The sequence below is a fragment of the Argentina silus genome (genome assembly GCF_951799395.1).
Source record: "Argentina silus genome assembly, chromosome: X".
In the NCBI taxonomy this organism is placed as follows: Eukaryota; Metazoa; Chordata; class Actinopteri; order Argentiniformes; family Argentinidae; genus Argentina; species Argentina silus.
In genome coordinates, this window is record NC_139653.1 from 1,289,855 (window position 1) to 1,316,736 (window position 26,882).

The following is a 26,882-nucleotide window of genomic DNA, read 5'->3' on the forward strand; positions in this document are numbered from 1 at the left end:
GGTGTTGTGGCTAGCGCGGCCGGTTTGTAAGCGAAAGATTGCGAGTTCGATACCCGCTTAAGGCAAGCTGCTCTACCCCGCCGTTCGCTACAGTATCTTTGCTTTGATGAAATTCTTTGATGCACACACACACTAACACTGAATATCATGTTCTATTTACAAATAAAGATTGATGAATGTGTGTATTGTGTTATTGAGGAGAGAGTGCTGGGGAAAATATGGCATAGCTTGGGTGTGTTTGTGTAACTATGGCAGGGGGTGATTATGTGGGATGGGGAACACTCAAAGATTACAAGAAGAACACTCAGAGAATACAAACGCAATACCAACAACTCAACAGCAACAACGCACCTACTACGACAATCCACAAATTGTGCATTGTTTAGAGCGGTTATAAAGTGTTGAGGCACTCAAATTCAAAACTGTCGCAACCTTTCACCTGTCAGAATCGAGACGAGGCAGTGCCAGTGAATCACCTGATTGGACCGCGAACCAGTCAGGTGATTCATTCAGGCAACGAAATAGTTGCTGCTTCGGACGTCATATGTCACATGATTTTTTTCGCACCAAAGCAAGCTTTGAAGCAGTGCTTCGATGGAATTGTTGTTCAGTGTTTGAAGCACGTATCGAAGCTTCAGTGTCAAACTGCCATCACTACCTTTCAGTTTGTTGCCTCGATCCATCACATCCATCTTACTTTTATTGTTTAGGAATCTCACCACCACTGGCCTAGGACTTTCGCGTTTCTTTATGCGGCCTAGTCGGTGCGCTCTTTCAATTGAGAGCTTCGATAGTTGTTCCTCCGGCATTTTTAAATCCTTCTTCATGAAAGCCTTGACGATGTTTTCAGTTGCAGTGTAATCCTCTCCTTCTTCTTCCTTTAATCCCATAATAACGACATTATTTCTCATACTCCGACACTGTAAATCAAGCATGTCTGTCTTCATGCTTTTGTTTTCTATTGATAGCCTCTCCACGTCGGTCTGTAGGGCATTCACCGTCAATTTCAATGTGGCATTTTCTTCTTTTAATTCTTCGATTAGTTTATTTGTGAAGTCTACAGACGTTTTTAGATCGTTTATGTCCTTACTCATATCGTGTAGTAGATCCAGCTTTTTTAGTTGTTCAAGTTGTGCGTGCATTGCATTGAGCAGGGCACGGTCAGCCGAGGTTAACTCAGTCATGTCTGGTTCACTTGCGCTTGAGAGTTCCGATCTGGTTCTCTTGTTTTCTGGCTCTTTTTTCTTTGTAGCCATGTCGAAGTGTTGATCAATAAACTTTTCCAATTCCTCTAACTCCGCCAGTATGTTATAGTTTGTATTTGCTTTTAAACTTATCTAATAATCATGGACAGCGTCTTACTCCGCTCATTCAACCTGCCATGCACGTCACGTCACGTCACACGTCCCTGTGACGGATGGGTTACCGTTTGATGCGCATCATCACAGACAAGTCTGGGACTTAAGAAGTGCCAGAGATTGCTAGACTGACTGACTGATGGACAGATATCTATTTTCACTTTTGATTTAATAATGAAAAGGTCCTTCAGGACCTTCAGGTGCACAAGGAAGAAAACGGAGAAAAGAAGAGGAGGAAAATAAAGTCCAATATAGAGTTATGTCGTCTTATGTTAACACTAAAATGCCGTTTTGTGTGTAGACGTTTCATTTATAGTAGCTAGCTAGCTAAGTAGCAATAAAGCTAATGCTAGATAATGATGCTACGATAGCTGCTAGACTCAGATTGAAGGATATGAATCTGAAAGGCAAGCCAGTAGGTAGCTATCTGGATAACTGCTCCTTCCTAGAGCGTAAGGCATTGTTTTGAAATTTCGCTGACCAATATCAGTGATAATGGCTAACACTACATCCATAAAATCATAGGTTTCAGTTGTTTGTCCTACGCCCTGCTGGAGAAGGGACATCTGATCTCCCATCTACTCTGAAGCATATAAATTCAACCAATTATTTGTGGTCTCAGTAATTGATAATACACTGCTATGTTGTAATTATTTTTAATATAATTATTATTAGCATTATTTTTGAATGTTACAGTTACGCCTTGTTACTAATTAAATGTAGGTTTTAGTCAAATTAAATAAAGTTTATTTGTACAGTACTACTTTATATGCAGTAGAATGACACAAAGGATGTGACCAAGTACCAGTGTCTTGGATGTTACTAAAGGTAGTTGGTAATATTTAACAATTTATTCATTCTTTGATACGTGATTCATTTGTTTTTGAAGTAATTTTAATTTATAAAAATAAATATTTTTGTCTTGAAACCATTGGTGTCTGATGTTTGTTTATATTTTTACTGTAGAATGAGTGGGTGGTGATGAGGCAGTACTGGTGGTGTAATGTGGTTGTGGGGGGGGTGGGGGGCACCAAATCATAATCTCGCCTAGGGCACCAAAACGGCTAGAGCCAGCCCTGATCACAAGCCCTCACGACATTGTCACAGCGGCAGCTTGGCATTAATCTTCGGCCTACTGTTGGAAGATGGTCCCTTTGCTAGGTCTTCATTAAAATAACCTGAAATATTTAAACCATTTCCACTCTTCATCTCTGCAATTCATGAGCTGCCATAATAAGCTTGATTTTGCCAAGACAAGCTGATAAGGAAAACCATTCTCTTTTCAAACATCCTTCACAGCTCTTGTCACTAAGTAGCTTTCGGCAGCACTTCACACCTTGTGTCTGCTGCAGCAGCGGCATTGAGGTAAACCACCGCTGTGATGTCAGTGTGCTCGTATTAAACCCCTGCCTACTGTATTCAAGGCTCATCCTATCTTATCTATCTATCTATCTATCTATCTATCTATCTATCTCTCTCTCTCTCCACTTAATGAACTTCCATTCAGATGTTTGATATTATTTACACTTGTTGAGCTTTACTAAAATGTGCATGAAATCCGATTCATGCCTGTACTGCTGTGTGCACAGCCTAAACCATTCAACCTAATAACTTCAAATCAACTTTTAAATGCCCAGACTTGTGTTTCTTCAATTGCTTCAAAACATTCCTACCATTTATACTTTTTGAGCTATACTCGAATTTGCCTGAAATCCTATTCATTTCTTTGGCCATTTACTCTGAATGGGGACATTTGAAAATGTATCCACTTTTTCATATGTTAAGCTTGACACCTAAATTCAACTTTAACATGTGTAGACTCACAGGCAAAGAGTTAAGATGGTAAAACAAGGAATAAAATCATGAAGACCAAGAATAAAATAATGGACATGCTCTCTGCTCTATCCTGGTTACAAACAACCCCCTACTGCCTTTCTCTCACTACCTATTAAGCACTAAGTCAGGTCAATTGCCTATTTAGCCAATACACACACACACACACACACACACACACACACACACACACACACAATGAACAATGAACAATGAATAGGTACAGGTAACTATGGCATGATGGTTAAAGATGGTTGAAAACAGGGCCCTTTTGAAAATAAACATCACAAATACACATGTAAAGGTAATGTAATTCAACAACAAAGCAGGTTCCCAACCACTTTTTTGGTAAACAGCTGAGGGATGGGGCTGGAGAAATGTTACCACTCTCAATTTCATAGACGGAGCTATGGAGGCAAGGATTGACCATCCATGAGATTAAAATGATAGATTTAACCATGTTTTGAAGATTTACAGTGTTTGTTTACAATTACATTGTTTACAAACAATGGCATAAAACAAGCTTACATGTTGGGTTATGATGGAGTAAGACAGTTGAACTAAGCTCAAGTTATATTCTTCAAGAATCAATGGCTATATATCATTCATCAGAGTCCAAACATTGATATACCAATTATAGATTTCACCTTTAACAATAAAACTGGGGAATATTCAAGTTCTTTAAAAGTGAGGATAAAGTGTCATCCCCACACATTCTACCTGTAGTAAAACAGGCTACTCTACATCTATGTTGGCAGGTCAAAGTAATGGGACAGTGAAGCATTTTTTCTTCTTTTGGCTCTATACTCCAACAGTTTGGTTTGGTTAGTTACTATGAGGTTAAAGTAGTGATTGTCACCTTAGGGTATTTTTGTACATGTTGGTTTTACCATTCAGACAACACTTTACGTAGTTCAGACAATACGTAGTCCCCTTATTTCAGGCCACCAAAAGTAATGGGAAAGATTCATATAATTTCCAAATCAACAACTCATGTTTAGCATTGACCCCACCAGATGCTGGGTATATTCTCTGATGATGCTCTGCCAGGACGGTACTGCAGCCATCTTCAGTTGGTGTTTGTTTTGAGGTCTTTTTGCCTAAAATGTTACCATCAGGAAATTAAATGCATGTTCAATTGGATTTAAATGTGAAGATTGACTTGGCCAGAGATAGAACTAAGGGATTTATTTGTAGAGAAAACTGGTCATAAGCACACAGTATACAGGCTGTAAACTGTACAATGAAATGCTTACTTTGCAAGCTTCCCCCCAACAGTGCAGCCATAACACAGAAGTAAACATAACAACAATACACAATGAAGTCAATAGCAATAATTAAAGTATATGTATCTAGCAGTAGATAGCCCAGACGCCAAAGAGGAGGAGGTACAGGAGGATAGTCCTGATGATGTTGAGTTTGAATGTGTAAGTAATGTGGACTTTGTTGTTGAGGATTTAGGGAGGGAATTTGGTGACAGGAATAGGTTAATGAAGGAGTGTGAGAGTCTCCGGGAGGAGAGAGACAAGCTGGACAAAGATAACTTTTGAACATGGTAGTACTCAGATGCTGTTAGGGAAGTGTCCATGGATTTGATGACTATCATGGGGGTTTGTTTAACCAAAGCATCAGAGGTGGTCAACAGGTTTTTTTGGAGAAGCTTCAAGGGTCCAAGATGGGGAGTTCACCAGGTCAGACAGACCTTTTATAAAAAATGTAAAAAAAAATTGTCTTGGAAGCACATCATGTCTCATTACAGCCACATCTCCAGTGTCCTTACTGTGAATAAATGAAGTCAATTAGTTAATTAATTCTCTAGTAATTAATGAGTTTGTTTGTGGTTTACTATTCTACCAGACCTACCTTCAGGCCATAAGACTTTTGAACAGTGAATCCTAGCTTCCCACTTGCACTACCTGCTAAGAACAGTATGCAAACTTGTGCAGGAGTGTGTCTGTGAGAAAAAATTAGATTTTGTGCTGCTTGCACCTTTTAAGGGAAATAGGGCTAATGTGACATTTTACAGTGCAGTTGGTGTTTTTTTAAACAGGGACTTTTAATAGTTTACAGGTGAGCATAGGCCAGCAACAGGTTGGTTGAGGCAGTACATGAGGATCTGTGTGTCAGGATGCAGAGCTTTGAGCCTGGTTGGTAAACTGGTGGTGGATCAGACACGTACCTCTGTCATGCAAATCGTATTTGAAGTTGATATTTCAATATGGACAATCTGGATGCAATCTGCAATCTGCTGTGATGTAGTAGCCCACTATTAATTACACTGTCTGACCTCTATGGGTACTGAAATGTTCATGATGTTGTACAGTAAGATTCAATCTAGAAGATGTTATCATATCACTAACACTTCTATAGTGGGATGAGACAAAAACAATTGTTTTATTTTCCTTCAGTTGAAAACAACTCAATCTGCGAGTCATATGCACTGATATGTGTAATATATGTAGTGATCTATGGGTCTATTTATGTAATTTCTCGTCTCTTTAGTAAGATAAGTACTCAGTGCGGATGACAGGACTTTGACCATGCGGCAGAAGTGGAGGAGTCCAGTATTTCCTTTCTTCAGTTCAGAGAACTTTTCTCCTCTCTCGCGCTCCACCTCTTTCCCTCCTCTCTAACTGGCTGTTTGCATTACATCACTCCAATGAGAGTCAGGCCTGAGCCAGAGGGACACAGTGCTGTATGTAAATCAATTTGGGATGCAGCCGTGTGTGGAAATAGAATTAGGGCTGTCAACCAGCTCTCTTTCATTCTGTTTATTTTCTTTTTTCTCTTTCTCTCTCACTCACCCCATGAGCATCCTAGAAAAAACAACAATGTATTAACATTGTTTTTGGTTGTTTCCTTGTAAAACAGTCATGATGGAAAATGGTATGGTGCAGCAATGTCTAAATTCAAACATTGTATAAACATATATACATGGATGTTGATTCATAGTCTTATGCCAAACATAGAGAGACGATGGACAATAACTGTTGGACAACGTTAAAACCAAACGTTGCACAGTAGAATGGGTTAACATCATCATACCATGTTGGTTTATGGTTGTCATTTGATGGTCATCATCCAACATTGTTACATTGTTTATCATAGGTTGAAAATACAGGTTTTCTAAAAATCTGATGGTCATCACACAACATTGTGACAAGGTTGCATGTGGACTGTAAAGGAAGGTTTACATTATGTAATGTCATTATTGTCATTATTTGACAGTCATGATCCAACATTGTAACAAGGTATCTCATAGATTCCCAACCAAAGGGAAGTAAAAAATAACATTTCATTAATAGAACTTGCTTTACTTAACATTGACATAAGCTATGAGTTCTTTCTCCATGCACTACGATTGAATAAACACTGTTTTTTATGCCCCTGTTTAGGGATTTGATCCCACAACTTTTTGGTTTGTAGTACATTGTTCTGTCCACAATGCCACTAGTCCACTGCTGCAACATAAGAGTAATAATAAGGTTCAGATTGGGAAAATAGAGAAACTTGGGGGAGTTTTCTGATGACACCATTGTGGTTGGCCTGATCACCAACAACACTGAGTCATCCTATAGGGATGAGATAAAATCCTGGCGGACTGGTGCCAGGTTAATAATCTCTCCCTTAATTTCAGCAAAACCAAGGAGCTGATCGTGGACTTCAAGAAGAATCAGGGGGAGGGCACACAGTCTCCATTCACAACGTTGGGACTGCAGTGGAGAGAGTCAACAGCTTCAAGTTCCTCTGTGTCCACATCACTAAGGACCTAACATGGCCACATCACACCCATACAGTGATCAAGACGGCACGTCAACGCCTGCTTTTCTGAGGAAATTCGGCATGTCCCACCAGATTCTCATGAATTCTACAGGTGCACCATGGACAGTATCCAGCTATATCACTGGCAGGTATGACAGCTGCACTGCCCACGACTGTAGGGCCCTGCAGAGTGTGGTGAAAATGGCCCAGTTCATCATGGGCTGTGAGATCCCACCCGTACAGGATATATACCCCGAAGGATGTAAGAGGAAGGCCGGGAAGATCAAGGAGAGCAGCCATCCCAGTCACGCCCTGTTCTCTCTGCTTCCATCTGGCAGATGGTATTGGAGCATCCAGACCAATAGGTTTTGGAACAGCTTTTACCCACAGGCCACAAGACTGGCTGAAATGATACGCCCCAACCCCCCCCCCCCCCCCCCAAGATCTTCTTACATACAGAATTTTAATCTAAAACCATCCATATTGCACTGTATTTATTTAATTTATTTATGTCTTTTTTTAATTCACCTTTATTTATACAGGTAAGTCAATTAAGAACAATGTCTTATTTACAATGACGACCTGTACATCAACCATAAATATTGTATTACTGTATTTATATTTGTGAAGTCAATTTCACTCCATTTCTCAGCCCTCTCACCACTCAGCCCTCCTGCTACACTCCCCTATCACTATGGAAAGCTCATTCATACAGTTATAGTACACCCCATGCCAACTCACTGTTCATAAAAAAAAGAAAACTCTCACAGCCACTCTTTTCGGAATTCATGCTGGGTTAGTGCTGCGGATTGTGGTGTCACACCAATTCCAACGAGACGAGATCAAAGGCTATGTGAAGTGACTTTGAAGTCACCCGCCATCTAAATGACATTTGGTTGGCTGCTTCTCCCTCATGACAAAAACAGGGACGCCGGTGGGCAGTCATTATTGAGCAAGGGGGTGGAATCAAATTTAGCCGTTTCATTGTCCCAAAAAAAAAGATATTTTACGCTCTCTCTCACTTTCTTTCATCAGGAGATACTTTGGGATTGTTAGGGAATGTGTACCTGACGTCTAACAAGCGCATCTGAAGCATAATGTCTCAATGGAAATAACGTCTGTATCACATACACGCAAGGACGGAGAAAGCACCTATGGCCTACCTGGAAAAATCACATATTCGCCTTGACTTTTGACTTTTGACCCTGAAGCTCAAAGAAATGTAAATAACGGCCAACTATAGAACACTGTTAAAGTAGGCTGCACACTCACACCATTAAATCCATGGCCTAATATGCACCATGATGCTCCATCTACCCGCCCTTGCATAGCTGCCATGGAGATGATTACAGCGGGGTTTCATCATGTCAGACCAGTGGCTGCTGATAATAGGAAGTGTGTCATCATCATGGCAACTTAACATGGTGCACCTCTGCCAAACACCAGCTTCTAAACCTGACCCTGAAAACTCATATTAACATTTGCAAGGAATTAGCATTAGCATAATGCCATAAATCCTGTCTGGACTCTAAACGGTGGTATCCTCTTATCCAGTACATGCAACATGTATTACTGTATTAGTCTGTCTATCACACGTCCTCTCTAGTCTGCACTGGTTGAGGTCCCCAGCGAAGGCGAATACATTTTTTAAATGGGACAGCATAGTTCCACAGTGTGTTTATCCCCCTCTGGCTTATGTGCTTTGGCTTGGTGGTTGTTAAGATAAGGGACATTAAGGTTGTAATTGGGGTAGAGTGAGATAAGAAGGGATAGGGCGATGGTTATGTACACACACATATACACACAAGACAGTAAGAAAGTTGTAATGTCTGACAGCTGTCTAATCCTTCTTCTTCTAATCCTAGATATTGGTCCGCACAAATAGCATAGGATAGCAAGGCATCATGGGGGCAAAATGGTTCCTGCTGTGACTGGAAACTGTGTCACATTTTTTTTCACCATTTGACAGGTCAATTTCCCAAATCGTCTTTATCCACCCATCCGAGTCAGTGACACACACACACACACACACACACGCACACACACTCCTAACCCTGTTCCGAAGATCATCAGCTGTGGTGCCGATTTGGTTATGCAGCTGTGTAGAGGGGTGTTAATGCAACTACTCTGGTTCTGATGTCCCTATTTCCTTGCTTTTTCTGTTCCATTCTGTTTACAGGGGTCTGTTTGCGAGCCATTACACTGAGACACATTACCTTGAGGATGGAAGTACAGTCACCGGTGCTCACAACTTTACGGTAGGCTGGCCTGTGATATTTACAGTTAAGTGAACATACAGTTGAAGCACTTAACAACTCCGAACTTGTAAAGAATGACCCTTTAAGAATGGCTACTGTGCACTGATGTTTTGGGTCCCATCAGCCATTTTCTTTTTTTACTAAGTCTTCAGTGGCATCGATTTGTCCAGTTATTTACATTTAAGCCATTAAGTGATGTTTTGAATACTATATCCACTTGTTGATACACCATGCTCCATTCACCAGGGTTAGTCCAGGATTATATGACATTGTTACAGGGTTCTATGCCTCACATTGAGCTCTGCATCCTAGTACTTTCAGTACTGTATTAAGTCACTCTTTAAAAAAACCTGGCTATAGATAGAAAGGTCTCTTTACTTTAAGTGGAGGTTGGTTCCAGAAGGTCTACTGCAGTGGTTCTCAAACTTTTTCTGCTAGTGTACCCCGTTTAAAATATTTTTTCAGCTGAGTACCCCCTTCACCGGCACAAAACATTTTGTTAGGCACTGAACGGGGGAACCAGGCACGAATACAGAGTCGGACAAGCATAGCAGGTTTGGGTATTTAATGAGGGGATAAGGGTAGGTGGTAGTCTGGCAGTGGACAGGCAGCTGGAAGGCAGGTAGCACCGGCAACGTGGAAGGGTAGGCCGGTGGGCGGACAGGCAGGCTGGTGGGTAGGTAGTCAGGCCGACGGGTAGGTGGAATCTGATACGAGGAACAGGGAGATCAGAGTTAGAACAGGTACAAAACACCAGTAGCTAATACGACGAAACGTAGTAACAAGCCTCAACGTAGTAAGGCTAGAAACTACCATAGGAACTAGTACAATCTAGCGATGAGTAGTTGGAAAGCCAGGGTAGATAACTGCATGGTGATGAGGTGATGGCCAAAAGGTGTGTATTGAGCAGGTGGAGAGAGAGAGAGACAGTGGAACCGGAGCCTGGTCACGCCCACATAGAACACCAACCCAACAGACAAGATGGACAAGGACAAGGTGCACTGGCGCCCCTAGAGGGGCTGGGGGGTGTGACACATTTTTGGGAGAAAAAAAAAGAAAATGAACATAAATAATGTATGTGCATTCTATTTGGCAGTGTTAACATGAACATTAAAAGGGTGCATATACTCACAATTTAGTGGGAAACATGGGCCTGTGCTTCATTGATGAGTTTAGTCATTCTGGGTGGCAGGGAGGCAACTGCAGTGATCAGGCTCTTTTCCAGGCATAGCTTGTTTCTTTGCTTTGTTTTAATTTGGGTCATTGCCGAAAAGGAGGTTTCACACAAATAAATCGATCCAAATGGTAGTAGCTGCTCCAAAGCTTTCTTTCCCAGCTCAGGGTAAAGACTGTGTGAGAGTGGAGCTCTCAAACTTCATCTGTAGGCCACGGTCAGATGACACATCAATGAGATTTTCCTGAAGACCTGAAGACTTGCTTTCAGCCAAGAGAAATGGGTTTCTCACCCAGTCCAGCTGTGCAGATTTCTCTTGAATATCAGGGAAGTAAGAATTAAAACCACTAGTCAAGTTGGCCAAATGTCCCTCTATTATTGCCTTCACTGGAGCTCTATCCACATCCTCATTGGAAAGGAAAGCGTCCACCTGAGGAAAGCAGGTGAAATCCCCTTCTGCACATGCCTTCTTCCACAGCTCTGCTTTCTTGAGAAAACCCCCCACCTTGTCATACAGGTTCAGAACGATAGTGTCCTTTCCCTGCAGAGACACATTCAGTTCGTTGAGTTTGCTGAATATATCTGCAAAATAGGATAGCTTTGCAAGCCAGTGCATGTCCTCAAACAAGGTGACATGGGGACATCCATGGTCTCTCAGAAAGGTGCGCACTTCCGAGCGTAACTCAAACAGCCTGTTAAGTATTTTTGCCCATATGTTCACAGAGGCTGCGAAACAGTCGCGCATTAAGTGGCCTTGACTTGATGAAGTTAATGATCTTGACAGCGTCGTTCAAAACTTCGTGTAACTCAGGACTCATTCTCTTTGATGCCAATGCTTCCCTGTGTATGATGCAGTGATTCCACAGCACATCAGGGTTCTTCTCTCTCACTCTCGCAACCAGCCCTTTGACGCGACCTGTCATTGATGCGGCCGCATCAGTGCAGACACTTGTGCATGATCTCCGAGTGAAAAAAAATGTATACAGTTAGCTAGCTGGCGCGAAAGTATTTTTTTGATTGACATACGTCAATCAATGTTGACATACGTCATTGTCCTGAACGTGATATGCTCATTGCTTTTTTAAATAAAGATTTAGGCTATCAAACTTGTATGTTTGTACCCAGATTTAACTGATTTTATTAACGTGGGATTATTTTAGAATTGTCTATAACCAATACCTTAAAAAGTACCAAATGTTTCTGAGTACCCCTAGGGGTACACGTACCCCCATTTGAGAACCACTGGTCTACTGTGTTGCACAAAGCACAGTGCCTTTAATTCTTTAAAAGCAGGAACATGTGGACATTACAATGACTGGCAAGGCCAATGAGCCTGTTAAGCTTTTCTATCTTTCTATCGACACTGATACTTTAGCCAGGCTGCAGGTCTGGGTCAGACAAAGAACTTGATACCCTCACATACTGTAATTATGTCAACAGATTGAATGCCGGTAAGAAACATGATAGCTTCTAGATCTAGGCTTTCTTTAGATCAGGCTTTATGTTCAAAGTGTTGAGAAACATTATGTGGTAATATATTGTACCAACCCCATTTGCATTTTATATTGTGTCACAGTTGTGCAACAGTCCGAAACGAACCAAACTGACTTTGTACAACAGTTGTGAGAGTATTGTTTTTTAAACGTCAAAATGCAAACGTTGGAGCTTTGTAGCTATTGCAATGTTGGATTGACATTGTTTTTTGATGGTTGTTAGTTAGTCACATGTTGGTTGGAATGAACAGTTTTATTGTCAACAATGATAACCGAAAGACTACATAAGTATTGTGTTTTTGTGTTTGTAGTGTTTTTACGTGAGTGCTTAAGATCTTCACGTGAGTGAGTGCTTAAGATCGTGATCGTCTGCGATTTACCTGACACCGCCACATCCGCGATGGGCCTCTTGGTCACGTTGGCCATGAAGCCGACAATGGAGAAGATTACCAAGCCAGCGAACATGCTGGTGAAGGAGCATACCCCATAATGACAAAGCCAAAACAGGTTTTTAGAAATGTTTGCTAATTTATTAAACATAAAAAACTGAAATATTACATTTACATAAGTATTCAGACCCTTTACTCAGGACTTTGTTGAAGCAACTTTGGTAGCGATTACAACCTCAAGTCTTCTTGGGTATGATGCTACAAGCTTGGCACACCTGTATTTGGGGAGTTTCTCCCATTCTTCTCTACAGATTCTCTCAAGCTCTGTCAGGTTGGATGGGGAGCGTTGGTGCACAGCTATTTTCAGTTCTCTCCAGAGATGTTCGATTGGGTTCAAGTCCAGGCTCTGGCTGGGCTACTCAAGGACATTCAGAGACTTGTCCCGAAGCCACTTCTGCGTTGTCCTAGCTGTGTGCTTAGGGTCATCGTCCTGTTGGAAGGTGAACCTTCGTCCCAGTCTGAGGTCCTGAGTGCTCTGGAGCAGGTTTTCATCAAGGATCTCTCTGTACTTTGCTCCGTTCATCTTTCCCTCGATCCTGACTAGTCTCCCAGGCCCTGCCACTGAAAAACATCCCCACAGCATGAGGCTGCCACTACCATGCTTCACCGTAGGGATGGTATTGGCCAGGTAATGAGCGGTGCCTGGTTTCCTCCAGACGTGACGCTTGGCATTCAATCTTGGCTTCATCAGACCAGAGAATCTTGTTTCTCATGGTCTGAGAGTCCTTTAGGTGCCTTTTGGCAAACTCCAATTGGGCTGTCATGTGCTTTTTACTGAGGAGTGGCTTCCAACTGGCCACTCTACCATAAAGGCCTGATTGGTAGGGTGCTGTAGAGAAGGTTCTCCCATCTCCACAGAGGAACTGGAGCTCTGTCAGAGTGACCATTGCGTTCTTGGTCACCTCCATAACGATGGCCTTGCTCATTTTGGCCGGGCGGCCAGCCCTAGGAAGAGTCTTGGTGGTTCCAAACTTCTTCCATTTAAGAATGATGGAGGCTACTGTGTTCTTCAATACTGCAGACATTTTTTTGTACCCTTCCCCAGATCTGTGCCTCGACACAATCCTGTCTTAGAGGTCTATGACAATTCCATCGACCTCATGGCCTGGTTTTTGCTCTGACATGCACTGTCAACTGTGGGACCTTATATAGACAGGTGTGTGCCGTTCCAAATCATGTCCAATCAATTGAATTTACCACAGGTTGACCAGCACATCCTTCAAACAATCCCTCAAAACCCATCTTTTTAAGCTTTTTAGGCTTTTAATCTTTAACTATTTTTATTGTTGTTTTTACTGACTGTGCTTTTGTTTTACTTTTATTTATCTATCTATTCTTGTTCTTTCCATGGAATGTAGTCTTTTGAATACTGAGAAAAGCGTTATAGAAAATAAATGAATTATTATTATTATTATTATCATTATTATTATTATTATAGATATTTGCTCTGCTCAGCACTGTTTGCTGAATTAAATTGGGGCCCTCAGAGAGAGAAATTCACATTGGTAAATAGACCTTGAATTTTCACTGCAAGCTGTCATATTGTTGCGTGTAACTCCTCAACCTCAAATCTGCCCTATGAATGCCTTATAGAAACGATAGTAAGTAGAAAATAAAGCCATTCTGATTAACTTTCAGAATCATCATATAAAAGAATGGTGTCTAAGTGAATCTTATGAGTGAAAGAGTAGAAAATGAGTTCATCTTTGGTCTCTCTCTTGTTGTCTCATTCTTCATGCTAGCAGCTAAGGCCATGGAGAAGCCAGACATATTTGGGAGCTATTAAAATATTGTTCATTTCTATGCTTGTCCTCTGCATGTATGTCTAGAGGAGCAGTGCAAAAGCTCATACACTCTCCCCTGAGTTACAAAACCTTGAGATGTTGACATTTGAAAAAACAACAGAAAAGCTTTTTTCGATGGGGGGGGGGGGTTGGGGGGGAGCAACCCCATGGGCATTTTAGAAAAAACTACATTGTATTAAGATTGTTTTTTGGTTGTATCAAGGTATATCAGTAAAAAAAGCAATGTCTAAATCCAAACATTGTATAAACGTATGTAACGTATGTTGATTCACTGTGTTGTGCCAACCATAGAGAGGAAAATAACTGTGGGACAATGTTAAAACATTGCACAGTAGAATGAAGTAACACCATCATACAGTATCTTGTTGGTTTATGGTTGTCATTTGATAATCATCATCCAACATTGCTACATTGTTTATCTTGGGTTGAAAATGTTTCTTAACATTGGCAGTTGACGGTCAGCATCAGACCATCTCAATATTGAAAATATTATGTTGCCTATTTACGTTAATACAGGTTTTCTGAAAATCAGCATTTGACGGTCATCACACACCATTGTGACATGGTTGCATGTGGAGGTTTTCTACATGTCATTATTTAACAGTCATGATCCAACATTGTACCAAGGTTGCCTATTGATTCCTAACCAAAGGGAATTAAAAAAATAACATTTCATTACATTAATAGAACCTGAATGCTTTACTTAACATAAGCTAAATTAGTACTTTATGCATGCATTACCACTGAATAAACACTGTTCTTTATGTCCCTGTTTAAGGATTTGAACCCACAACCTTTTGGTTTGTAGTACATTGTTCTGTCCTCAATGCCACTAGTCCACTGCTACAACACAAGAGTAATAATGGGGTTCATATTGTGCATCAGAGAAATGAGAAACTTCATATTGTGCATCAGAGAAATGAGAAACATCAGAGAAATGAGAAGCGGGGAAATACTTTCCTTGAGGTTGTAAAGATATTCTGTAACACAGAGAATAGTTGGACATGTTGTAAGAAGAAAAGGTTTTCTTTTTGTAATGAACTTTATCCTTCTTAACTACTTTTACTACTATCTCTTTTGAAATAAATATTTTTTTTTTTATGTTTTCATTCTAGTTCTGTTTTTCAACCTATTGTGCATGGAATATCTAGTACCATTACATTATCCCATTATTGATATACCTAGTAGGCTATGTACTGTATCATGTCAATTATTTTAACTTCTTAACATTTGTGAGCCTAATGAAGGTGTATTATCTATGTTTCTGGACTCTGAAATGAAAAAAAATAAATTGAGACTCCATACAGTAATATGTGTTTATTATAAAACATAAATACATATCAAACAAAAGTAGATATACAACATATATAAATATACCTTTTAGTAATGGGCCAGTAACATTAACAAGTTTAAATAATGTATACTCATACATTTTTATCACAATTTGAGGAATAAGAAATCCTCAGCATGTAATAGAACAGAAGTATACACCACCAACATTAGACAACAATGCAGAAAACGCTGAAGCTGTTGAAATATATATGTAGAAGTCAATTAAATCAATAGGAAAATAAAATTAAAATAATGTCAATCCAACACGGCAAATGTTGAAAAAATGTATAAAAACAATACTCTCACAACCGTTGTACATTATCAGTTTGACAACTGTGACACAATATAAAATGCCCATGGGGAAGCTTCTATCCTGATAATATGCATGTGCATGTACTAGGAGGTTACTGCCTAAAAAACAACCTACAAAGTACTTATGAATATTGGGCATAATTAAAAAAGCACTAAATTGGATTGGTGCACAAGACACAAATAATGCTGTCATGCTGAGATGGATCCAAGACTTCTATGTAGGCACTCTGTAACCCCATCTAAAGTTAACCTATCAGATGAAGAAGCAGTATTAAGGTAAATAGGACATCCGCCGCTGCTGCTGTTTTCATATTTAATGTAATGGAACACTGTGCCATGAGCTCCACCATGACTCAACAAACGGTATGTTCTCTCTTTCTCAGATAGTTGAGTCCAATTCCCCTTCTAAGTTAAGACTGAACTGATTCTGTAAAAGTATGACCTAGTTACACAAAAGTATTTCCTCTTTCAGTTCAATATTGACACTCAGTGTTTTTCACGCTACGATGGCTAGCTTGGCAACACGTTACAGTTGGTTTTAGAGGGTTTGGTTTAGACTTGAAAGAAAGGATGGTTAGCCATAACATGGACTATTTTTACTCCAAACCAGACACTTCCTCCTCATCTTCAGACAGAGAGAGACAATGTCTGAATGTCATTAAACGCCCTCTTCCCCTCTCCTTCATGAACTAGCTAAATGACTGAGTGAACAAAGCATATGGACTATTAGTATGTCCTCCATCTATGTGATTTTGTGTCTCTGTGGTCCTTCTCCAGGCAAACTGCTACTATCATGGAGAGGTTGAGGGACATGCTAACTCTGATGTCAGTCTCAGCACCTGCTTAGGCCTCCGGTAAGTAAGACATCAGTATGTATTGTAAGACATCGCCTGAGCTTCTGCAGGACCTCAAGGCTGCCCAGACATTCTCCTCCTTCAAAACAGGACTAAAAATGTATGTCTTCAGAGGCCTTCCTGTAGTCTTCTCTGTTGTTAATACTGTAGTGTATTGTTTGTTTTTCTGTTGATTTTTTTTTTTTATTCTATGCACTTTGAGATTGTTCAAATGAAAAGTACTTATTATTATTATTATTATTATTATTATTATTATTATTATTATTATTATTATTATTATGTACTGTACCAGTGGATGCTGGTGGAGGTAGAAATCTGAGGTGTTTGATACCATTCCATGCATTACAATGAGCCTGTCCTCCAATTTCTACCTCACAACAGCCTTGTACTTGCTAGTGTAAGTGGTCGCAGCCAGCCAGATCAGAATATGTTTGTATTCAAGTTATTCTTTTGATATATGCCCATGGTGCTTTAGCCTCTCACAGAATGTACATGTGTGTATACAAGTAGGTAAAATATAATAGAATCATTTGTCCATCTGTTACAAGAAATTCAATTTTAGAGTGAACTATCCCTTTAACCACACCAGACAGCACATGAACATACACCATAGAGAGAACTTCCTCATCATAAAGACGACTTGTTCATCCGTTGAGGCAGCCAATAATTATCCTCCCTCTCCCTCCACTCTCCCCTGGGCATCTATCTATTCTGTTGCTAATGGCCACCCAGAGCCAATAAAAGAGCCTCACTGAGTTTCAACATCAACATAAAACCTGTTCACACACACACATACACACACACACACATACACACACACACACACACAGTTCAAAGCCTGTTGATGTACGGTAATCTCCTGCTTAATTAGCCCATACTGATGCATAATGTGACCAGAAAACGTTTATTAAGCCATGAAACCTTTTAACGACACAGTAAAAGCTAATGACCAGGAACATTTAGCAGTGATACTACAGTAATACTCCAAGAAATGATGATGAGCTAAGGAATCAACACACATGGACTTTTACTGGTAATTCTCAAACCATTTATGAAGGTTAAAGTATTTTTTTCACTCTCTGACAAGAAATACCTCAGAAAGTCTGACAAGCAATATGTTGTGCAGCTTCTGTGCCAAGATAAATATTTCATAGTTTTAGTTGGCCAAAGTGTCTCTTTGGATAGTTGGGATTACAGAATGGTGCCATTGACACATACTTCAGTTGTTGCACTGACTGGCTATATTCAAGCAAATCAGGTAACTGGGTTTTGGGGATATGGCCAAACTACACATTCCATTTATTAGACCAGATATATTAGACCACAATATTGTCTTCTCAAAATGTTGTTTAAAGACATTTTTATAAGAACACTATTTGACATATTTCTGTCATCTCAAACGTTTCCTGTCACTCTCCTAGAGGCTTCATTGCACTTGAAAATAAGACCTTCATCCTTGAACCGGCGCTGGATCCTGACAACGGTACACACCTCATCTACAGAGGGGAAGACCTCAACCTGTCCCCAGGAACGTGTGGTCACGGCTTCAACATGTCATTCGTCACCCCCGACAACCACCCGAGAAGCCTGTTCAGATCGTTCAGCACCAGGGTAAGAATAAACAACAACAAACAACCATTTAGATTTTTAGATTAACTTAAAACATTAATAAAACAAACATTAATAAACATTAATAAAACATTAGCATTCTTGTAGAGTGTCTTAGCATAATGGTTGATGCTAGCTAGAGAGGGTTTGGACTGGAGCTAGGTTTAGGATTAGGGTTTGGGCTGGAGCTATGGTTAGGGTTTGGGCTGGGTTTATGGTTTGAGCCGGGTTAGGAGTTGCACCTAGGGGTATAACTGTGGACATGAGCTGGGTGTGAGCTGTAGCATGGACTGTTCATAATTCCTGGGGCTAAAGCTGGGCTGGGGCACGGGCTGGAGATGAGCTTGTATTGAAGCCTAGGCTTGGATATGGACCATGGTCGAGATGCGATCTTGGCCCTGTCTCCACTCCTTGGCCCCATAGCCCCATCTCAGCAGCAGTTGGGGTCCATGCTAGGAGTGCAAATGTTCAGACATTTTTTTAATCGATGGTCAGTAACCTTAACGATCAATCAATCGATTAATAATAAATTAATTTTTAGATATAGACAATACAATATATCATATTTTGATAGCAAAACAAAAACAGAGAATTGTGAAGGGCATAAAATATAGCCGACAGCTCGTAAAATTGCCGCTCTCTGCAAAATATAACATTGTATCACTGGAACTTGTATAGATAAATCAAATCAAGTCAAATTTAATTTGTCACTTATATCACATAGAGTTCTAATAGACAAAGTGAAATGTTTTGGGATCTTGCTCCACATTCAACAACAGCAGCAACAACAATTTAATAATAAGTAATAAAAAGTGCAATAAAGTGACAAAGTCCTATACTAGTGCAATAATGTCAGTTTGCAATAATATGTGCAATAATGTCAGATATCTTCTGATCAAAGAGGGTGGGGGTATTATAGAGCTTGAGTACCTTTTTCCAGAAGGCAGCAGAGAGAACAGGGCATGGCGGCAGTGGCTGGGGTCCCTGATGATCCTCCCAGCCTTCTTTTTGCACCTCTCAGAGAAGAGGTCCTGAATGGCTGGTAGCTTGCGGCTGTACTGGGCCATTTTCACCACCCGCTGAAGAGCCTTACGGTCGAGGGCGTGGCAGCTGTCGTACCAGGCGATGATACAGCCAGTCAGGATACTCTCTGTGGGGCATCTGTAAAAGTTTGTAAGGATCTGGGGGTCTATACCCAATTTCCTCAGCCACCTGAGGAAAAACAGGCGCTGGTGTGCCGTCTTGATCACAGTGTGGGTGTGGTGTGACCATGTTAAGTCCTCGTTGATGTGGACACCAAGGAACTTGAAGCTGCTGACTCTCTCCACTGCAGCCTTGCCGATGTGGATGGGGGCGTGGTCCCCCCCTTCTTCCTCCTGAAGTCCATGATAAGCTCCTTGGTTTTGCTGATGTTCAGGGAGAGATTGTTGTCCTGGCATCAGTCTGCCAGGACTCTTACCTCATCCCTGTAGGCTGATTCATTGTTTTTGGTGATCAAGCCAACCACAGTGGTGTCATCAGCGAACTTTATGATGGAGTTGGAGCTGTGGGTGGCCACGCAATCGTGGGTAAACAAGGAGTAAAGTAGGGAACTGAGCCCACAGCCCTGGGGAGCCCCTGTGTTGAGAGTCAGAGTGGATGAGGTGATGCTGCCTGCTGTGACCACCTGGGGTCTGCCCATCAGGAAGTCCAGGATCCAGTTACATAGGGAGGTGTTGAAACCCAGGTCCCAGGTGGTGTTGAATGCTGAGCTGTAATCGATGAACAGCATTCTCATGTAGGTATCCCTCTTATCCAGGTGGAATAGGGCGATGTGCGGGGCATAGGCAATAGCGTCGTCTGTGGATCTATTGGGGCGGTATGCAAACTGAAGAGGGTCGAGTGGCAGGTAATGATGAGTTAATGTGAGACTTAATGTTGTCCTCGCAAGCAGCGAGAGCCTTGATGGGGGGCACAGTGATGCTGCACATCAGCGCCCTGGTATAGTGTTTCGACCATGCCTCTGTAATTCCTTTTTGCGATATTGATGGCCCTGCGCAGCTTGCCTCTTGATTTCTTGTATTCTTCGCACCGGAGTTGAATGCGTTGGTTCGTGCTTTTAACAGAGCACAGATTTCACCATTAACCCGAGGCTTCTGGTTTGGGTAAATCCGAACAGTGACAGCGGGAACACAGTCACCGACACATTTGCTAATGAAGCTGGTAACAGCATCTGCGTAATCATTGATGATGTTGTTATCCTTGAATACATTCCAGTCCATAGAATCGTAGCAGTCCTGCAGGATAGAGTCCAATTGGCTACTCCAGAGCTGCATCTGATAACCGATGATAATTCCTGAGTGAGGTAGAAGGGTCTGCATTTAAGCATCAGATATTTCAAGTCAGGAGTGCAGTGGGATGAGAGTGGCTCCACATCAGTACACCAGTTGTTGTTAATCATGAAGCATACCCTTCCGTCCCTCTGCTTCCCGGAGTCGATAGGCTCTCCATCCCCTGCGGCATTTCTTTTGCCGGTGCCCCTCAGGTAAACAAAGACCCTGTAGGTCAGCGAGAGATATAGCGACGGGATCCGTGTGTGGTCGGTCAAAGTTGTGGAAAGTACAAATAGATTTTATGTCCATAAGAGCATCAATGTGCTGCACACAAAAGCCAACAATAATAAGTAGCAAAATAAGTTGAGTAGAAGCCAATGCGATTGCAGCGTGGCAACAATCTTGGATTGTTCTCATAATTCTAAACAATTAAGAAGGGAGATAAAGAATTCTGAAAGGCTATATTCTGAGTACTTCATAATTCTTTATCTTTGCAAGTTCCAATCCAGACGTGATACGATGTTATATTTTGTGATACATTTTGAGGCTATGTCTTTGGTTGAAAGCGGCAATTTTAAGAGCCATTGGCTAGATTTTTAATACTTTTCGCCCAAGGCTTGTAGCCTACAATAACAATAACTCAGGCCTAATATATATTTACCTTTCCAAACTGTGCACCTAACTCACCCCTAAGCTTACTTACTGGTTTTTATTTAAGAATATTAACATGTCAACATGCTCAGGGGTGAGTCGTGTGCGCAGCCTGTTCACACTTAAGGCCAGCTGCTGAAAACACTCGGATGGGACCGATGTCCCGGGGATGCATAAGAAGTGTTGTGCCAGTTTTGCCACTCTAGGGAATCTGTCTCCGTTGATTTTCCACTAGTTTGTGGAATTTACATCCAAAGGTGGGGGAATGTCCCTCAAAAAGTTTTAGACCTCTGTTTCAACAACACTGGCGGCAAGGGCAGTCTTGTACTAGTGCCACAGCATTGGCGGGGCCTCTCCCAGCAGCTCCCTGGACTGCAGCTGCACCGGCAGGAACTTTTTCTGTTAGACATACCAATTCTCAAGCAGTAAATAATGAAGTGTGTGTGTGTGTGTGTGTGTGTGTGTGTGTGTGTGTGTGTGTGTGTGTGTGTGTGTATGTGTCTCTCTCTCTCTCTTTCTCTCTCTCTCTCTCCCCCCTCTCTCTCTCTCTCTGTTGCTCACTCTGTCACTGCCCCCTCTCTGTCTCTCTTCCCCTCCCTCCCTCTCTCTCTCTCTCTCTCTCTCTCACGCGCACGCGCTCTCTCTCGCTGTCGTTGCCTCCTCTCTCTCTCTCTACCTATCTCTTTTCTCTCATTCTCCCCTTCTCTCTCTCTTTCTCTTGTGTGCACCTCTCTCTTTTCACCACAGCACAAAAGACATGCTCAGAAGACAACCAAATACGTTGAGCTCATTATTGTTGCTGACAACAGAGAGGTATGTATGTATCTCTGACAGCCTACCTAGCGCCCCATTAATCATCATTACATATGAAAAGATGAAGATAAACATTGGAATTTCAATTTACTCAATGCATGAAGTGAACTGAGATTCAATTAATGAACTGGATATTACAATTTGATTTCTATCAGGAATTGTCAATTCATGAATTTGAATGGGACACTAACACTGGTAGAGATTTAGCATGATGATGAAAGCCAAACAGGCCTTCACAGGTCGAGTAAAACAACAGAGGAGGAAAGACTCCCCATTGGACCAACGGCAGAATTAGTTCAGTGCACTTCAGCAACCAATGTGATCGATGGCATCCAAGTTTGCAGGAAGTGCTGAACAATTCACCAGTGGAGCAAACAGGAAACAGGAAATGGTGCGGATACAGAAGTGGCCATCTGTAAAGGATAGAAGGGCATGCCCTGGGATTTCCCCTTGGCTGTCTTTGACCTGCACTGGGAGAAAGGAAGAGAGGAAAAATTAAGAAAGGATTAAGGGAGGAAGGGAAGAAGGGATCAGTCTTTTACCCATGTGCTCTATATATCTGCTTATGCCATTGACCTGAATTGGATGAAAGGAAGAGAGGAAGAATGGAAGAAGGGACGACAGGAATAAAGAACAAAGAAGAAGAAGAAGAAGAAGAAGAAGAAGAAGAAGGGATCAGTCTTGTAGCCAGGTTTAGGCTAGGTTGAGCTAGGAGGAAGACAGTGCAAATGCAGGTGGATACACAGATGGAAGGTCTGTCTCACCTTGGATCTCATCCGAATCCTCCTCACACACACGCACACACACGCATGCACGCACATACACACACACATACACATACACGAAAGCACACGCACACACACTTACTGTACGTCTGCCAATACACATGCTCCCGGTTGTCTCGCCAATTGTTTCTCTTCCACTCAGAGATCACACCTGATCCACACCTGATCCAGATGGATCTCAGCATGACAACCTGTTCGACATACTAGTACTACACACACACTCTTTTTGACTGGGTGAATGTGTTACCCTTAATCACACTACAGCGCCAGGACAATGTGAAAAGGAAATATCGGAGCCAACACAGTAGGGTTCAGGTTCGCCTTGCAATGTGTAAAGCCCCTATTTATAACATACAGTACTGTATGTGCCATTTCGCCAAAAATCGTACAATACCAGGATAAGGGTAAATTCTGTCAATCCAATTCCCCTTTATAATTGTTAATATTGCCCATGTGTATTCTTGTAATTAATTTATTGAATTTCAATAATTATCTTGTATTGCCTAAGTTATAATGGAATTGTTTCCAACTCTGCTGTATTTCATTTCGTAGTATCTTAAGTATTCATCAATCAGAATGTCTCTCTGTAATGTCCAACCATTTTAACCCCAGTTGTGTGTTCAGTTTCAGAAGCAGGGCAAGGACGTGGAGAGGGTGAAACAGAGACTAGCAGAGATAGCCAATTACGTGGACAAGGTAAAACCCTGCAACCCCAGCAGAGATTAATCATATGTTTAAAACAGAAATATGGCTGGCAATCAAGATGAATGTGATCTCTCTGTGATTAATGTTTTAATATCAGTGTCTCACAACTGTGTTATATCTAGATGGATAGCTCTACTGTATGTGGATGAAATAACATTGAAATGTATGGATGGAATTATAGGGATCTGAGTCAATGTTTTGACTCTGGGAGGGTATTTACAAGAATATTGAGACTACATGGTATTATTTATAGAGAGGGGAGATCATAGTTAAATCTTATTCCAGAGATCAATGTCAACTCTATTTCAATCATGATCAATAATATTTTTCAATAATAACAGACCCAAACTAATACAATAAATACAGGACAGAGAGAGGCGCAGAGCTTATCCCTGACCATCAACTGACTAAGAGAAAGTCAGGGCCCAAGTTCTAGACAGTTTTTTTAATCTTTTTATTTCATGTATTTTGCTAGTTCATAGTTGAAGTTAAAAGATGGTTGGACTATAGATAGTTTGATAGCTCGATAGGGAGAAATTGATAGATAGATAGATAGATAGATAGATAGATAGATAGATAGATAGATGCAGTATATATAGAGAGTTTGTAAATGTGCTTAATATTTAAGAAGTCTAAATAGTATCAAACATCTGTATAGAAGTTGGATTGAGTTGTTAAGCTTAAAAGATTAAAGAGGAGATGCATTTTGAAATGTCCCCATGTAATGTATCATAGGAACCTAATGGTCCTCACAGAAACCCATGTTAATCCAAGCAACTTAAAATGGCTTAAAGTCAAAATAGTATCAAAACTCTGAATGGAAGTTATTTAAGTGGAGTCAGTCAACATACACTCACCAAGGACTTTATTAGGAACATTATATTAATACTGGGTAGGGCCTCCCTTTGCTCTCAAAACAGCCTCAATTCTCCGTGGCATTGATTCCACAAGATGTTGGAAACATTCCTTTGAGATTCTGCAGATTTTTCAGGTGCACTTTCAAGCTGTGAATCTCCCGTTCTACCACATCCCAAAAGTGTTCTGTTGGATTCAGATCCGGTGACTGGGAAGGCCACTGAAGAACATTGAACTCATTGTCATGTTCATGAAACCACAGCCATTAGAAGATGGGTAAATTGTGGCCATGAAGGGATTCACATGGTCAGCAACAATACTCAAATAAGCTGTAGCATTCAAGCGATGATTGATTAACAGGTATTAACAGGCCCAAAGTGTGCCAAGAAAACATTCCCCACACCATTACACCACCTCCACCATGAGGAGGTTTACGTGTGTTCCTAATAAAGTGTTCGGTGAGTGTATTTTAAAGTTGAATTTAGGTGTCAAGCTTAAAATATGAAAAAGTGGATAATTTTGGAGAGCAAATGGCCATAGGTATTACAGTTTTTCTCGATTGCCAAGACACGCTTAATGAAACTGGGATCCACTTGATCTTCATCATGACCTTCTTAGCACAGCAGAAGTCTTCTCTTGCAAATCTGTTAACAGTTTTCCATTGGTTTCATACATTTTTCACACCCTTTTTCAAAACAGTTAACACAGATCTCAAAGAAAGACCCAAAACTCTATTGGATTAACTGTGTTAAACAAATGAAAAACATCTATTCAAAGCTGATAGAAATTACTTGCATAAATATGAATCTCTGATGTACCTGTGTGAAACCCCTTTGAACAACTCTTCAATCAGCAATCAGTCCTTATCCATCTATAAAAGATGCCACCTCTGTGTTGCTATTTGCAAGCATGAATCAAAGAGGCCAAAGGCACGTAAGGAGAGTAAGAGGCCACGGCAGAGGGGCCCGAGGAAGAGGAGTTTGCATGCGTGGTGGAGGAGCAGCAGCAAGAAGAGAAAATAGAGCTCAAGTTTCAAATGAAATTTGGGCAACAATTATTGACCATGTCATCAATCATGGCTTGTCCTTTAGAGAGGCTGGACAAAGGGTCCAGCCCATTCTGAGTCGGAGCACTATCGCATCTATTATCAGACTTTTTCGTAATGAGAATAGGTAAGTCACAATGTTACTGTATACCACTGTGTATTTCAGCTTTACTGTATTGCCCTGTTGGCAGAACAAACTGTGTCTACAGTAATGCAGTTGTTTCATCAATCCCATTTATGTGATTGTCATAATGTCAATTTTGACATGCTTTTTTCATTTACTTTATAGAATCCACAGACTACCACACACTGGTGGCAGAAGAAAGACCTTTAGTGCTGAACAGGAAGCTGCCTTTGTAGATCTGGTTGTGGCAAACAATTCAATCAGACTACGTGAAATCCAGGCAGCAGTAATTGCAGATCAGGGAGCATTTAGAAATATCAACAGTGTGAGTTTGGCTACTATTGATCGAGTCCTTACACAAAACCATGTCGGAATGAAGCAGCTGTACAGAGTTCCATTCCAAAGAAACATCATCGTGAACAGACATCATGAAGGAGGCAAGACTCCAGTATATGCAGGTAAGGATTTGTTATTGTAATGCCTTGTCATACCATACAGTTACATGCAACTGGAATAATATGCTTTATGAATTTGCTTTTTTCTTAGAGAATAACGGAGCTTGAAGCTGAAGGGAGAACTTGGTGGACGTGTTGGACATGGGTCACATATTCATTTATGTGGATGAAGCCGGCTTCAACCTCTCTAAAGTGAGGAGACGCAGGAGGAACATCATTGGGCAGAGGGCCACTGTTACAGTGCCAGGTCAGAGGGGCGCCAATATCACCATGTGTACTGCCATCTCCAATGATGGTGTCCTTTGCCACATACCACATACCAACTATCGGCCCATACAATACAGAACGCCTTATCACATTTCTTGATGCACTGAATGAAAGACTGGTTCCACCCGAAGAGAGAGGGCTGTTGAGGCCTGGCATGACCCTGTATGCCATCATTTGGGACAATGTTGCCTTCCACTGCCCTCGCCGTGTGAATGATGGTTTGCAGCACAGCCCCATATGACCAGATGTCCCTCCTGGAGGCAATGAATGCTGGTTGCCTGGTAATAGGTGCAGAGGACTGCCAGGGAGGATATGCCATGCAAGGAGGTTTTTCCCTCGGTGTATTGCAAGGGAAAACATCCAATGTGATGTTGATAAGAACCTGTAGCATAATCGTCAGGAACAAATGGACTAAATGTGAAGTTCTGAGTATTTCAACTCTTTATTTAGTTTTTTGGATATTTCCACCCATAAGTTTCCTTTGGTTGCTTTTATGTTTATTTTATTTTTATTTACAGTATTCAGCATTTCTGAGTTTGAAAAGTATGGGAAAAATAATAACATGGAAAAATCTGTACAATAGTACGATGCAGTACAATAAAAAAAATTGTTTCTGAGTATTTCTGATTTTG

The 26,882-nt window shown here is 41.1% G+C and overlaps 1 protein-coding gene across 1 annotated transcript in view; it reads left to right on the top strand.

Moving 5' to 3' along the window:
• The window catches only part of LOC310823344 (disintegrin and metalloproteinase domain-containing protein 12-like), a gene marked incomplete at both ends in the record, with an annotated part of 146,657 nt that overhangs the window by 62,035 nt on the left and 57,740 nt on the right, over positions 1-26,882 (top strand). The window contains 5 exons of the mRNA XM_083696188.1: positions 9,133-9,211; positions 16,554-16,630; positions 18,052-18,241; positions 21,949-22,014; positions 23,424-23,495. Coding sequence (XP_083552314.1) covers positions 9,133-9,211; positions 16,554-16,630; positions 18,052-18,241; positions 21,949-22,014; positions 23,424-23,495 — 484 coding nt within the window. The remainder of the gene's footprint in view (positions 1-9,132; positions 9,212-16,553; positions 16,631-18,051; positions 18,242-21,948; positions 22,015-23,423; positions 23,496-26,882) is intronic.